This window comes from Microtus pennsylvanicus, chromosome 6 (genome assembly GCF_037038515.1).
Source record: "Microtus pennsylvanicus isolate mMicPen1 chromosome 6, mMicPen1.hap1, whole genome shotgun sequence".
NCBI classification, from domain to species: domain Eukaryota; kingdom Metazoa; phylum Chordata; class Mammalia; order Rodentia; family Cricetidae; genus Microtus; species Microtus pennsylvanicus.
Genome location: NC_134584.1, coordinates 120219996 through 120233410, shown reverse-complemented (window position 1 = coordinate 120233410; position 13415 = coordinate 120219996). Strand labels below are relative to the sequence as shown.

Below are 13415 nucleotides of genomic sequence, written 5' to 3'. Positions count from 1 at the left end.
AAGGGCATTTTATGGAGGGTGTGTGTGTGTGTGTGTGTGTGTGTGTGTGTGTGTGTGTCAGAGGACAACTTTCAAGAGCTGGATCTTGCCTTCTGCCTTGCTGCAGCAGGGTCTCTCTTGTTTCTGCTACAGGTCTATGTATCCCAGCTGGGCTAGCTAGGTCTCAAGCTCCTGGGCTGTACTCCAGGCTAGCTGGAGCTTAAGCCACTGGACAGTTCTCCATCCCTGCCTTCTATCTTGCCACAGGAGTGTTTGGATTACAGATGTGTATCACCACATCTGGCTTTGAATGTGAGTTTCAGGGATCTAAATTCTAGTTAGCAGTCTTGACTGGCAAGCACTTTACCCACTGAACCATCTCCCTGACCCTTTATGGAAGATTTTTTTTAAGTGACTACGTGTGTTAAACATGCCACCTGACCACCAGAGTGCATGGGTGTGTGTATATGAAACCTCAGGCAAGAATGGTTTAAAATGAATGAAAAATGGATATGAGAGTTCTTGAACAAGGGGCCAACCAGATGGCTCAGAGGGCTAAGATGCTTGCTGTGCAAGTCTGACAACCCGAGTTCTATACCTGGGACCCACGTAAAGGTGGAAGGACAGGAACAACTCCACAAAAGTGTCTCTGGCTTCCACGTGCCCCATAGCACATATACATCCACATATCACACATACACACACACACACACACACACACACACACACACACACACACACACACCAGAGAAAGAAAACATATGAATCGTGTCCTGTAATTTAATTTTTGAAGATTTTTAAAAAGCTGTATGTATTCGAGCATTTACTTATCGGTATATTTGTGCACCATGTGAATGCTTAGGGCCAGCAAAGGCCAGAAAAAGGTTCCAGATCCTCTGGAACTAGAGTCACAGATGGCTATGAGCCACCCATGTCAGTGCTGGGAACTGAACCTAGGTCCTCTGCATGAGCAGCAATTCCTCTTAACTGCTGCGCCATCTCTACAATCCTGTGATCTAGTTTTTTAAAGAAGAAATTCTTAAAATAAAATAAAAAATCAGGCAGTGGTGGCACACACAGCACTCGGGAGGCAGAAGAAGGTGGATCTTGAAGCCAGCCTGGTCTACAAAGTGAGTGGGACAGCCAAAGTTGTTACATAGAGATACCTTGTCTCAAAAAAAAAAAAATCTCGAGCAAAGTAATTCTCTCATCTCCCTGAATATTTCCTCATAACATCCCACATCAAAGGGAAAAAAGTTACTGAGTAAATGCATCTCTTTCATGTCTCTCTACCACTAGACTGCCAGCATACGTAAAGGGCTGTTAAACCCAGAAATGCTGTGCACTTCACAGGAAGTAGCAAATGCATTTTGCTTATGGTGGCAATGCGGATGGTGATGGTACCACTGCTGGTGGTAATGACAATGGCGGTGATGATGCTGATGATGGCAAGGGTTATAATGATGGCGGTGACAGTGAGGCTGATAACAAAGACGGTGACAATGATGAGTGTACCGTGATGATATGAATGTTTATATACATTCTGGGAGTGTAACTCCATGGTAGAATACTCACCTACAATGTGCAAGGTCCTGGGACCCAGTCCTTGTACCACAAAAAAAAAGGAAGGAAGGAAGGAAGGAAGGAAGGAAGGAAGGAAGGAGGGAGGGAGGGAGGGAGGGAGGGAGGGAAGGAGGGAGGGAGGGAGGGAGGGGGAGGGAGGGAAGGAGGAAGGAAGGAAGGAAGGAAGGAAGGAAGGAAGGAAGGAAGGAAGAGGGGGCTGGAGAGATGACTCAGTGGGTTAAGAGCACTGGCAGTTCTTCCAGAGGACCTGGGTTCAATTCCCAGCACCCACATGGCAGCTCACCACTGTCTGTAACTCCAGTTCCAGGGGATATGATACCTTTATACCAATGCACATAAAATAAAGTTAAATAAATTATAAAAGAAAGAAAGAAAGAAAGAAAGAAAGAAAGAAAGAAAGAAAGAGAAAACAAACCACGATACACACGCAGCTATATATAGAAAAGAACAGCAAGGTACATTGGGAGCACTAAGCACATTCCTGGACCATCCAGGTGACAGAGTAGAGGTTTCTTTCTTCAGTGCCTTTTGAAGGTCACATAATCACCAGAGACAGCAAAGGCAAAAAAAAAAGGACAGTCAAGTTCACAGATCCTCAGAGCCTACTGGAGCCAAATGTAAATTATATACAAATGGTAGATCAGCCATAAGGGACAGACAAGTGATAGCATAGAAAAACAAGAAGCGATCTGTAGTTGGCAACTCTCTCACTCCTTGTCCCTAAAACCCAGCCTTGCCATCTGTCTGCCTCTGCAATGGCTCTCAGAGCTGGCTGCAGAAGCTGCAGGGTCACCCATCAGGGCTTAAGGCTCAGCATTAAAAGGCTCTGGCTGCTCTCCTGAGGTCCTGGGTTCAGTTCCCAACACCTCACAATCATCTGTCAATCCAGTTCTGGAGACTCCAATGACCTCTTCTGGCTTCTATGGGCAATCCACAGACACGATGCACAGACCATGCATGCAGTCAAAACACACACTTTAAATAAAAATACATCTTTAAAAAAAATTAAAAACAAAAATTCAGTCAACTGGTCTCACCACCAGCTGACTCTGGCCTCTGGGGACAGGACACAGGCACCAGGAAGCCATCTCTAGTCAGAGCGGACGGCCCATGGCTCGTAGCTGTGATCTCATCTCTATGAACGCCTCAGAGAAAACTAGCAGAGACAAGAAACAGAACTCCAGGATTAGGTTTGTTTCTTGCATCTGACTTCCTTGCTGGTTAAGTGACCCTTACAGAGACGTGATGCTGCCCTCCCCCGAGAATGTCTCACCAGCCCCCGTCCCACCACCTGGGTCCTTGTGAAGCGTCTGTGTCCTGAGGCACCAGCGCAGACCCTGGGCAGTGCCCACATGCGTAATCATCACTGCCTCCATCCTGTGCACAGTGCCAACGCCAAGTCCAAAAATGTGGGAAAGTTTATTTCTCCCAAACATTCCTGATTTGTAATGTGCTTTCTAAAAGCGTTCTCGCTGATCAAGCCCTTGCTATATTTAGCCGCAGCACTGAAAAGCCACGTTCTTTTTAAGGCGGGCCACAAGATGGAAGGGTTTAGCAAAAGTCCTCTTCAGGTCCCCGTCATCACAGGAGAGGGGTCTGGGCTCTCCCTTGCCCCACGGAGAGCCTCGGTGCTAGAGCAGAAACAGAGGTCTTTTGTTAGCCAGAGAACTCATGTGCCTGGACCTCAGGTCCCAGGAAGAGGCCTTGGAGTCCTCGCGCTGCCTAGGCACAGCAAGGAAGTGCACAGGGCTTTCTTTCTGCTGTCCCTGGGAACCATTCCCTCTGCCCCCAAGCTCTTCCTGATGTCCCCTGCTGTCCTTCCCCACTGAGCCAGCAATTTCTTTTGCTTTGTATCTTGAGTTCACATGCTCAGGCCATCCCCAAGAGATAAACTAAATGCAGCAAAAGATGCCAAGGGGCTAGCCTGGGTCTGCTCAGGCTGGGGAGAGGATGGGCAGCCTGCAGAATTGCAGCTCCTTGCACAGTTGTCCCAGAGAGTGTTCCAAGAGAGGGTGAACTAGAGACCCTCACACATACCAGCCAACTTAACTGTGAGCAACCCAGGCACAGTGGACTTATGCCTATCTGGTGGGTCACTCCTTGTGACAGCTCTGTGGGGCAGAAGCAGTGGCAAATGTTTCCTGCATTGGGTGTGTGACAAAAGGCAAGAGCTAGAGAGTTTGGTGGCCTTGCCAAAGTCAAGGTGGAGCTGGGTCTCTGACCTCTCTAGACACAGTCAATGCCTCCTTCCCATCCTGCCCAAACATCAAGTCCCAACGGGTGAGAAGCTAGTGGGAAGCTGGTGGCGGGAGGGTGCAGAGATGGGAACATGCCCGAAGAATGTGGTGGTGGGTGGTGGACGGTGGGCAGCTGCAGAGCAAGGATATGGGGATCAGGCACCACTGGACATCATGAGGATATGAGTCACCACTGAAAGCCAGCCCAGTCCACCTGACCCATGAGCAACAGGGTGTGGCCTTGTCCCCTCCAAGAGGACTTGTGGGAGACACTGCCCTGCAGCAAAGACACCATCATGGCCTCCCTCCCCTACACTGGTAGATGACACCGCAATCTGTGGACACACATTCTGGTTTGTTTTTTTTTTTTTTGGTTTTTGGTTTTTTGGGGTTTTTTTTGTTTGTTTGTTTTTTGGTTTTTTGGGACAGGGTTTCTCTGTGGTTTTGGAGCCTGTCCTGGAACTAGCTCTTGTAGACCAGGCTGGTCTCGAACTCACAGAGATCCGCCTGCCTCTGCCTCCCGAGTGCTGGGATTAAAGGCGTGCGCCACCACCGCCCAGCCTGGACACACATTCTGGAAGGACAGTGTGGAGTCTGTCACATCCAGAGAGCCACTGGAAAAGGGTGATCTTGTGCTTCGTGACAAACTAAGACAAGGCGAGCACAGTCGGACACAACCTTCCCAACTCAGCAGCCCCCTCTTGGGCTCTGAGGTGTAAGGGTGGAGACCAAAGGACCCAAGGTGTGACCCTGGGAACTGTGTCCAGTTCCAGATCTTGTACACCTAAGGAGCTCTGGATTAGAGCTTAAAGATGCTGTGTCCTCTAGGAGGCTTGCCCAGATGGGACCTGGTCTCCAGGATGTCAAAACTGAGCATCATCTATCTTGAGTGCCATAGCTGTGGTCAGGACAGCGGCCACTAACTGGTCCAAGAAGGACCTTCCAGTTCATCATTCATGTTTCATTTGCCTCCCCACACCCTTGCCCTCGCCCCGCTCTGCCCAAGTGTGCAGCAAGTATATAGCTTATCTTCTATAAGCCGTGTTACCTGGTCTTCCTTGCAGCTGGAACTGGGGCAGGTTATAGCCAATCAGAGGTATTGGTGGCATAAGGCAGGCAGGTCAAGGGGAATGGGAGAGGGGTGGAGTTGCTGGGGTGGTGCTGGAGGCTGGAGGGGAGGGGAAGGTAGACCATGCCCTCACCCTACTGATGCCTCTAGTGTCCTCACCGAACCCTCAGTCCCCACAAAAATGATCCGAGACATTGATCTGAGTTGACATTAACTTCCTATAGGACCCTGATTCTCAAACTTGCTAGAAAAAGAGGCTTGAGGTCAATGTTTACCCCCACAGCCTCCCCTTCCTCCTTCTCACCCAGTATTAACAAGGACACCCAACGATCAAAGATCCCAGTCCCCATGATGCACATAGCCAGCTCACCCCCAATCTGGCCTATGAGCCACATATCCGTCTTGCCCAGGGTCACTGGCACTTGGATGCCATTTGAAGGGACAGGATTTTCCCCCTTCAGGTCTCAGCCCTTTCTGCGGCCCTTCCCAAGTCACTGTAAGCACCCTGGCATCTCCCTCGTCCTGAAGAACCTAGCCCTGGGACCTTGAGGCAGGAGCGGCATGGCAGACCACTTTCTGTTGCGCTATTTTTAAGCTACTTTGAGTGCATAGCAAATGAGTTCTACTTTCCCCACAAGTTCATGTTCTTTCTCTTTAATAACAGGTGATTTTATCATTGATCTTTTATACTCCGTGAAGCAATCATTATTTCCAACACCACGAGGCCGGGCCATGCACAAGGTTTCAGCTCTCCATTGATTCCCACGCGTAGGTTTCCGTGGTGGGAACTTGAGGCTGCTGGCACTGGGGCAGGCCAGCCCTGGCTCTAGCTATAATAGTCACCATCTGTGGCCCCTTCTTTAACTCACATATCAACAGTAACTAAACACTCCTTGGAATGGTGAGGAGAACACACGGACCCAGGGTCCTTCTGAGAAGGGCTGGAGTTAGTAGCCACCCCCTGAATGCCCTGGTCAGGTCTAGTTCATGTCCTTGAAAATGTGTCAGCTCCCTGGTATCCAAAACATCTGGTCTACAAAACACTCTACTGATAAAAGTAGCAAAGGCCTCAGCGTTAGGGTGTCTTCTAAGACACAAAGTCTGGGTTAGCCTCATCGTGGTAATGCAGAAACATGGATAATCTGTCCTAGTCAGAACTATACAGAAAATGGAACTGTGGAAAGCTGCATACAGGCCTAGGGAGGCAGCTCAATGGGTAAATGCTTGTTGTAAAAGTTTGAGGACCTGAGTTCGGATCCTCAGAACCCATAAAAAGCCAGGTGCTATAGAGTAGGAAACTCTGATCTCCTGGCTTCTGCAGAAAGATTTGAGGTGGGGTCAGGGGACTCCAGAAGCTGGTGGGTCAGCTAGCCCTACACATACAAAAGCAAACAACAGACACGCTACTTCAAACAAGATGGAAGATGGAGACTGACACTGGAGCATGTCCTTTGACCTCCACATGCATGCCATAGCACACATACAACCACACTCCCATAGATGAACATCACACACGCGCGCCAGTTTAAAAAAGGAAGTCCTATGGAAAACCTCAGAATTCAGTACTTGATCCAAATACCACCTACATGCAAAAGTCTCTGAGTGCCCATGCACACTGCACAGATATGTAGATATTTACATGTGCACGCACACACAGGCATGCGTGTTGGCATAAGTACACACGTTCATCATTAACGTAGCTGTCATCACATTCAGTGGACTCGCCTGTATGTGTGAAAGAGAGGCAGGCTGGCAGGCAGGGACAGAGAGAGACAGAGATCCAGTAAGAAACAGAGACAGACGCACAAAGAGAGAGGAAGCGCACGGCTATCAGAAGAGACGCAGGCTGCCTCCATCCCTTTGTTCTGTGAAAAGAGACAACCTTCTGATTGCGTGAGAGTGGAGCCATAGTCTCGCCCCTGCTTCCCACTAAACATAACCGGAGTGCTGTCTTAATTACTAACAGAGATCTACTTTTCCTTTGTTTTGTTTTGTTTTTTGGGCAGGATCTCACTGTGTAACCCTAGGCGGCCTGGAACTCCTTTGTAGATCAGTAGACCAGGCTGGCCTTGAACTCAGAGATCACTCTGACTGTCTCTGCTTCCTGAGTGCTGGGATTACTGGTGTGCTCCACCATGCCTGGCCTGAAACCATTTCTTGGTCTAGCTGATCTATAACAACAGCAGCAGCAACAACAACAACAATAATGTAGTAATAGTAATAATTATCATCCAACCGTATAGCCAGTTATACACATGGGACATTAGAGCAGAGGTTTGGCTAGTGAGGATCCAGCGCCCTTCCTTTTCCTCAGAAAAAGAAACCCACAGAGACTAACACAGACTGGATAGACAACATCTTCGCAGCCCAATTCTCCAGCGATTTTGTGCCTGGTGAAAGCTGAAACTGGATGGAATCTTTCTGTGTAAACACACAAAGTAGATACATGCCCTTGCATCTGTCTGTCCCTGAACAACGATGTCCTTACAAATGCCTTTTGAATTATAACCCTAAAATACCACCTTCTATGAACAGCAGTATTAAATCAATTGTTTCTCCAAAAGTTGGTTGTCACAAATCAACAAACACACATGAGACAGCATGTCAAACACAAGAACGAAAAGAAAAACTAAAAGCACCCAGCACAGCAGAACTGCCCACTCTTTCTGCTATTCAATCCCCTCCAGGGCTCAGAGGAGTTTCTGGTCCCTCTCCTGCAGCTTGTCTTCACCCTCTGAAGTCAAGGCTGCCAAAGAGGCTGACCGGGTTCCCGGATATAATCCCGCTCTCTCGTTCCTACTCCACTGTTTGTTTATGTCCCCATAATCCACTGAACCAGCCAGTGAGAGGTTAATGAAAAAACAACCTTTATTCAGAGGCTGAGCACATGGGAAACATCCAATGGCAGCCTGCCTGCTGCGTTCTGTTCAGTCCCAGCCACCTGGATCCACGGTGAGGTCCCAGCAAAGGCCTTCAGCTAGAGCCACTGAACACCCCTCCCCATCTCCGCACAGACTTGGTGGGACCCAAATTGGACTGTAGGACTGAATTGTTGTAAGAGATCCGACTTTCTTGACAACCAGACAGTATCCCTTCTGCCCAAAATGCTTTTCCCACCACTGACCAGCAGGGGACTTGAGAGTTCTTAGGCATTTTTGCACAAGTCCTGAGACTTGTCTGTGGTTGTCTGTTTGGTTTCTGTTAGTAACAGGTCTAACTCTGTAGCACAGGCTAGCCTGAAACTCACAGCAATCCTCTTGCCTCAGGCTCCCGAGTACTGAGATTACAGATGTGACGTGGCACACCGTGGTGGTTGTGAGACTTCGCTCTGGGCCTATGCCCAAGAATCCTTCATTTTTGTACCTTTCTTACCCCCAGATAAAAGATAGTTCTTTAGTTCCTCAGGAAGTCAAACTTCAAGAACCCGTCAGAGAGCTAAAACACAGGCACCATGAAGGTCTACCAGTTTCCCCCCAAGCTGGAAGCTGAACTGAACTGTAACCAGCTCAATTGTCTTAGTCAGATCATTGTTGGTACCCTCCCAACATCTGGTCACCCCTATGTGTTTATTTAATGTCAGGATCTAGAGTCTCCTGGAGGGAACACTGACTTGGGGTGCCTCAGGCTGAGTCGCCTGGAGGCTGTGCCATGTAGAGGCACTTCTGTCCCAGATCAGACAGGAGTGTGCTTGCTCCCCCAGCCTTTCTGATTACATGGTGTCCTTTACTATGTGAGTCTGGAAAACGGAGAGAGAGAGAGAAAAAAAAGGAAGTTAGATCTTGAAAAACTACAGAAATAAAAATTCTGACCTTGAGGCGTATTAACTCCACACACGCCCTCCTGTGTCCCCTGAAATCGTTTGGTTCCTTAAAAAGAAAAAGCACAAGCTAACAGAGGGCTATGCTGCTGCGGAAGGTACTGGTGTGCCACTCTAAGCCACGAGTGCCGGCCAAATATGGGTGCTTTGAAAGAAGCCAATAGCCAAGTGAGAGGAGCCTGGTTCATAAGCCAAGAACAAACATCCTTTTAGTGTAGAGGAAGGTTTGTCTCTTCGTATTGAGTGTTGCTGCTCTGCCTGCTTCTCTTAGCCTTAGTTGTGAATGGTAACCAGGCCTACATCTCTCCCACACCCTGGGAACCACGGATCCCTGCATTCTGGATGCAAGCTCCCATCATCCAAAGAGGTCATAGCCAAGGCCTGGGTCACAAGGAATCCACTGAGCTGTCCACGGTCCAGTGGAATTTCCGTGTAGAAATGTATGCTATGCCTATAAGTCCTGCCCTCGGGTTCAGCAGGAGACTCGGGTCCTAATGAGGACCTGTGGTGGGCAAAGAGGGTCAGGCTATTTTAAAAACACCAGCGACCCAACGGGCCAACGGGCTTCCGCTGGTGATTGTTAGTGTTGAGTGGGCTGTGATCACGTCCTCTTTTAAGTCTGCAAAGCTTCCCACCGCTGGTTAAGTCATCTTCGGAGAAGGCAGACAAACACGACCCCGCAGTGGCCGGAGTGGGTACGCTGTTCTAAACACACAGTCGCCAGGGCAGAGACCTAGGTTACTTCTACACCCGTTCACCCGCAGGCAAGCGGTAGCCCGATAGCCGGGCCTTTGCTGGCTGGAGGTGGGGGTTCGCGGGGCGGGGAAGCAGCTGCTGATCCGCCTTATTGGAAGCGAAGCACGGCGGCCTCGGGGACCTGCAGAGGGAAATAGGAAAGGAAGGGGATTCCCAGCTGGGAAAAGCCGCCCTGGACGTGAGGGTCGAACACTAGCGAAGCGTTGAAGGGAGGTGGTAGGCTGGAGGAGGAGGCCAGCAGCGAGGCGCCCAGCAAGCCCGGCACGGACTTTGGGACCCCCGAGGCCTCTGCCCCTGAGGCCGGCTTTGGTCTCCCGGCCAAGATGCTGTCGATGCTGAAGCTCTTAGACTTGGAACCCTTGGGGGAGCCGCTGGGGGCGGGGCGCAGAGGGGATCCCGGGCGGTGCACAGTGCGCTCACGCTGGCCACCCGCCGCTGCCCCCGCGCCCTGGGCTGTGCGGTCCGCGTCGGGGTCCCAGGGCTCGGGGCGGGACCAGGGAAGGAGCGCGGGCCGCGCGGTGCCTCCCGTCGGGGACTGAGCACGATCCGGTGCACGCGGAGGGCGTGCAGTAACCAGGCCCGGACACCCTGAGTTGCAGCCCACTTCGGCCCCCGGCTGCTCCGGCTGCTCCGCTCGGGTGCGCTTGGCCTCCGGGGAACCCGCGGCGGGTTTGGGCTTCCTTTTCCTGCGCCGGTAGTTGCCGTTCTCGAACATGTCCAGACAGCGAGGGTCCAGTGTCCAGTAGCTACCCTTGCCGGGCCGCCCCTTCTCACGCGGCACCTTCACGAAGCACTCGTTGAGCGACAGGTTGTGGCGGATGCTGTTCTGCCAACCCTGGCGGTTGTCGTGGTAGAAGGGGAAACGGTCCATGATGAACTGGTAGATGCCATTCAGTGTAACCCTCTGCTCGGGCGCGTCCTGGATCGCCATGGCGATGAGCGCGATGTAGCTGTAGGGCGGCTTCTGCGGGGGCTCGGCGCGGCCAGGGCCGGCCAGCGCAGCGGCAGGGGTGAAGGCCAGGGGCAGCCCGGGCCTCTCGGGGCTGTACACATACAGCAACGGCGAGGCTGTAAGAGCGGCCAGCGGGGGACTGAAGAGGTGGCTCATGGTGACAGCAGCCTCTGCGCTCCGCCACCGGGGCAGCCTAGGGACTTCGCCCCGCGCCAGGGCCCTCCTGGGGAGCCCTCCGTGCGTCTGCCTTGCGATCTGCCGCTCTCTCCAGCTCTCTGCGCGCTCTGTCCCTTCTTCATGGCTTTAAAAATGTTAAATAATTGTTGTAAGTTTGCTATTATGTGTTGACTTAGCGCTGGAAAATAAATTGTCTATGATAAACAGTCCTTGTGTTCTCAGCCCACCCACATTAATTAAAATTTCATTGCTGAAAATCTCCCAGCTCTTCCCTCCACGTGTCTTTTTGATACCAGCCAATCGGTTTCGGGGCTATTCCTCATTTGTTTATAGAATTAGTCTGTTGATAAGTCCGCCCACCCAAGTTGAATCAAGCTGTGTTTATTTGGAAAAATTTCCGGGCACCCAATATATAAACGCACTGATCTGATGTTTGAAATACCACGTCCACCCCTTGACGCTGTAAGCACACAGTCAGCGAGGCAGGATGTGGAGGGACGGGTGGCTCTCCCGGAGCTGGGTCTGCTAGGCCAGGAAGGAGGGATGGGGATGGGGGTGGGGGAGCAAACGGGTACATTTTAAAGCTGGGCTGGGGGACCCTCCCACAAAAAGAACTTTTATTTCCTTCCCCTAAGCTCAATAGGCAATTTAAAGATAGAGCTCTCCCCTGCATTTAGGGGAGATGGGAAGACACTAGACACACCTTTTGGAGGTAAGCACTCTTTAGGGAACTACTGTCCCAACTAACAGGGTGGGGAGACTTAGGGAAAAAGGAGTGGGCCCCAGGAGCCAGCCTTTTTTGCAGAGGAACAGCTCTGGGAAGCTGTAGGTGGACAGAGTACCTGGTCCCTAGCTCCATTAAAGACTGCAAAACAACCCCCACCCTGGAAAGTGGGGGTAAGGGAAAAAAGGTCTTTCTGGTCTGGTTAAGTTTGCTAGCAAGGCACACCATAAAGGGGGGTGGTGGCAGCTGGTGGGGAGCTGGTGTTCGTGAATGTGGGTCTTTAGCTCCATACTCTGTGCCTTCCTGTTTATAACAAGGAGGGGGGTTACAACAGCTTTACAAGTGTGCACAGCTGGCTGGTGATTACATTAAGCATTTGTGAAGCCTGCGTGCTGGTCCCCCCCCCACCCCACCCAGGGGTGTAAGCACGCCCCCGCCCCCGTCTCATTTTACATTTAGCCACGTCAAACTTTGAATCCAAACTCCTGAATGATGCTCATTCCAAAGGGGGCATCTCCCCAATTGGCTCCCCTCCAGTGGGGTAGGGATGCAGGTTAGCCTGGTGTGGCCCTCTCTATTCACCATGTTTTGCCTGCCAGTGTTTTTTGAAAGGAAGTGGAAACGGTGTGAAGAACTGGGCTGGTAGCTGCCCCCTGGGTAATTTTCTGAAGAATTACTGGGGAAATGTTTGGAGGTGCAACTTGGTAAAGAAATAGCCTTCTGCCACCCATGGAGGACGAGACACACTGAGCGCCAGGGAGGGTGCCGGGTTTAGAGCAGTGGCTGGTACTCAGATGCTCTCTGAACGTGGAGAAGCTGGGTGATGATCGGTCCACTCGGAAGGGAGGAATTCAGAATATAGCCTTCGGGTTTAAGATGTCCTAGCGTCCTGCCACCACAGACAAGCGAGGAAGGAAATTGAAAATGGAAGTTTTGCCACAGGTTGGAAACAACAACAACAACAAACAAACAAAACTGATTTTGATGAAAATGGGTCTGAGGGAGTGTCCAGCTAGCCTTTGCCCACTCAGTCTCCCTCTGTGACAGTAGCACTTCTAACCTGAGTCCCGAAAGCAGCCCTGGCTACCCGCCTTAGTGAGAGGGTGGGGGGTGGAGGGTCGGAGTGTGTTTCTCTCGGAACCCTGGCTTTCGTCAGAATACCCTTTTAAATTCTGGGGTGAAAGGTGAGTGAGCAGCCTCAACTGTGCCACCCCCTCTCTCGATTCTGAATTCCCTTAATAGACTCAGACCCAGAACTAAGTCAGTGTCACCGTGCCCTCACCTCCACAGCCCGCGCCAATCCCAGAGCTCTCCAGGACCCCGAGTCCAGCAAGCACCCTCGACCCTCCCGATAGGCGCGCCCCGCTGTGCTGTCCGGGCGAGTCTTCTGAACCCTAAGGCAAATCTGAGCTTGAATTCCAACAATAATAAACACCGCCCACTTTAGGCGTGGGCTGGTCGCTGGAGGAGACACGCCCGGTAGGTGGGCGGGGCACGGCTAGGAAAGGGGGAAAAGTTTAGAAACTTCCCGCAGAATTGCACCAGCAGTTTGGAGGCTCAGGGCCTGCGATTGGCAGCGTATGCAGGAGGCTGGAGCCGGAGCACCCGGTCCGGTACGGGTGCGGTCTGCATCCTGGGCTCCCAGGTGACACTCGCAGCCTTAGCACGGGAGGGCCAGCTGTGGGAGGATCCTCGCTCAGGGGCACATTCCCGCCTTTCCGGGGACTGCGGCGCAAAGTCCTGGAGTCTACAAGCCTAGGAGCGGATGCGCCCTCGTGCGGAAGCTCAGTCCTCTGAAGACCGACCTGGCCTGGTGGGGGAGCCTGGGAGAAGTGGGTGCCCCAGAGAAAGAGGGGTTCTAACCAGGTTCCTTGAGTGTTCAAATCCAGAAAAACAAAAACAACAACAATAACGAAAACAACCTTGTAAGTACCGCGCAGGCAGTTGGAGACATACCTTCCTCCCAGGAGAGCCCCATGCTCCTCCAGACGCCTGGGAGCAGAATGGGCAGTGGTTTCTGCGTGGGATGAGGACTGACAGCCACATTCCCAGTACTGGGACAAAGCGGATGTGAGCTCCTCCGGGAGGTTGTGGGGAGGAGACAGGCCTCCCAAAAAGCC

General features: G+C 51.6%; 1 protein-coding gene across 1 annotated transcript; it reads right to left on the bottom strand.

The window, feature by feature from the left end:
- Window positions 1-7764: 7764 nt before the first annotated feature.
- Window positions 7765-10659, bottom strand: Foxl1 (forkhead box L1). Its single transcript, XM_075977966.1, has one exon. It carries the CDS (start codon window positions 10548-10550, stop codon window positions 9531-9533), a length of 1020 nt encoding a protein of 339 aa, XP_075834081.1. The 5' UTR covers window positions 10551-10659; the 3' UTR covers window positions 7765-9530.
- Between the last annotated feature and the right edge of the window lie 2756 nt (window positions 10660-13415).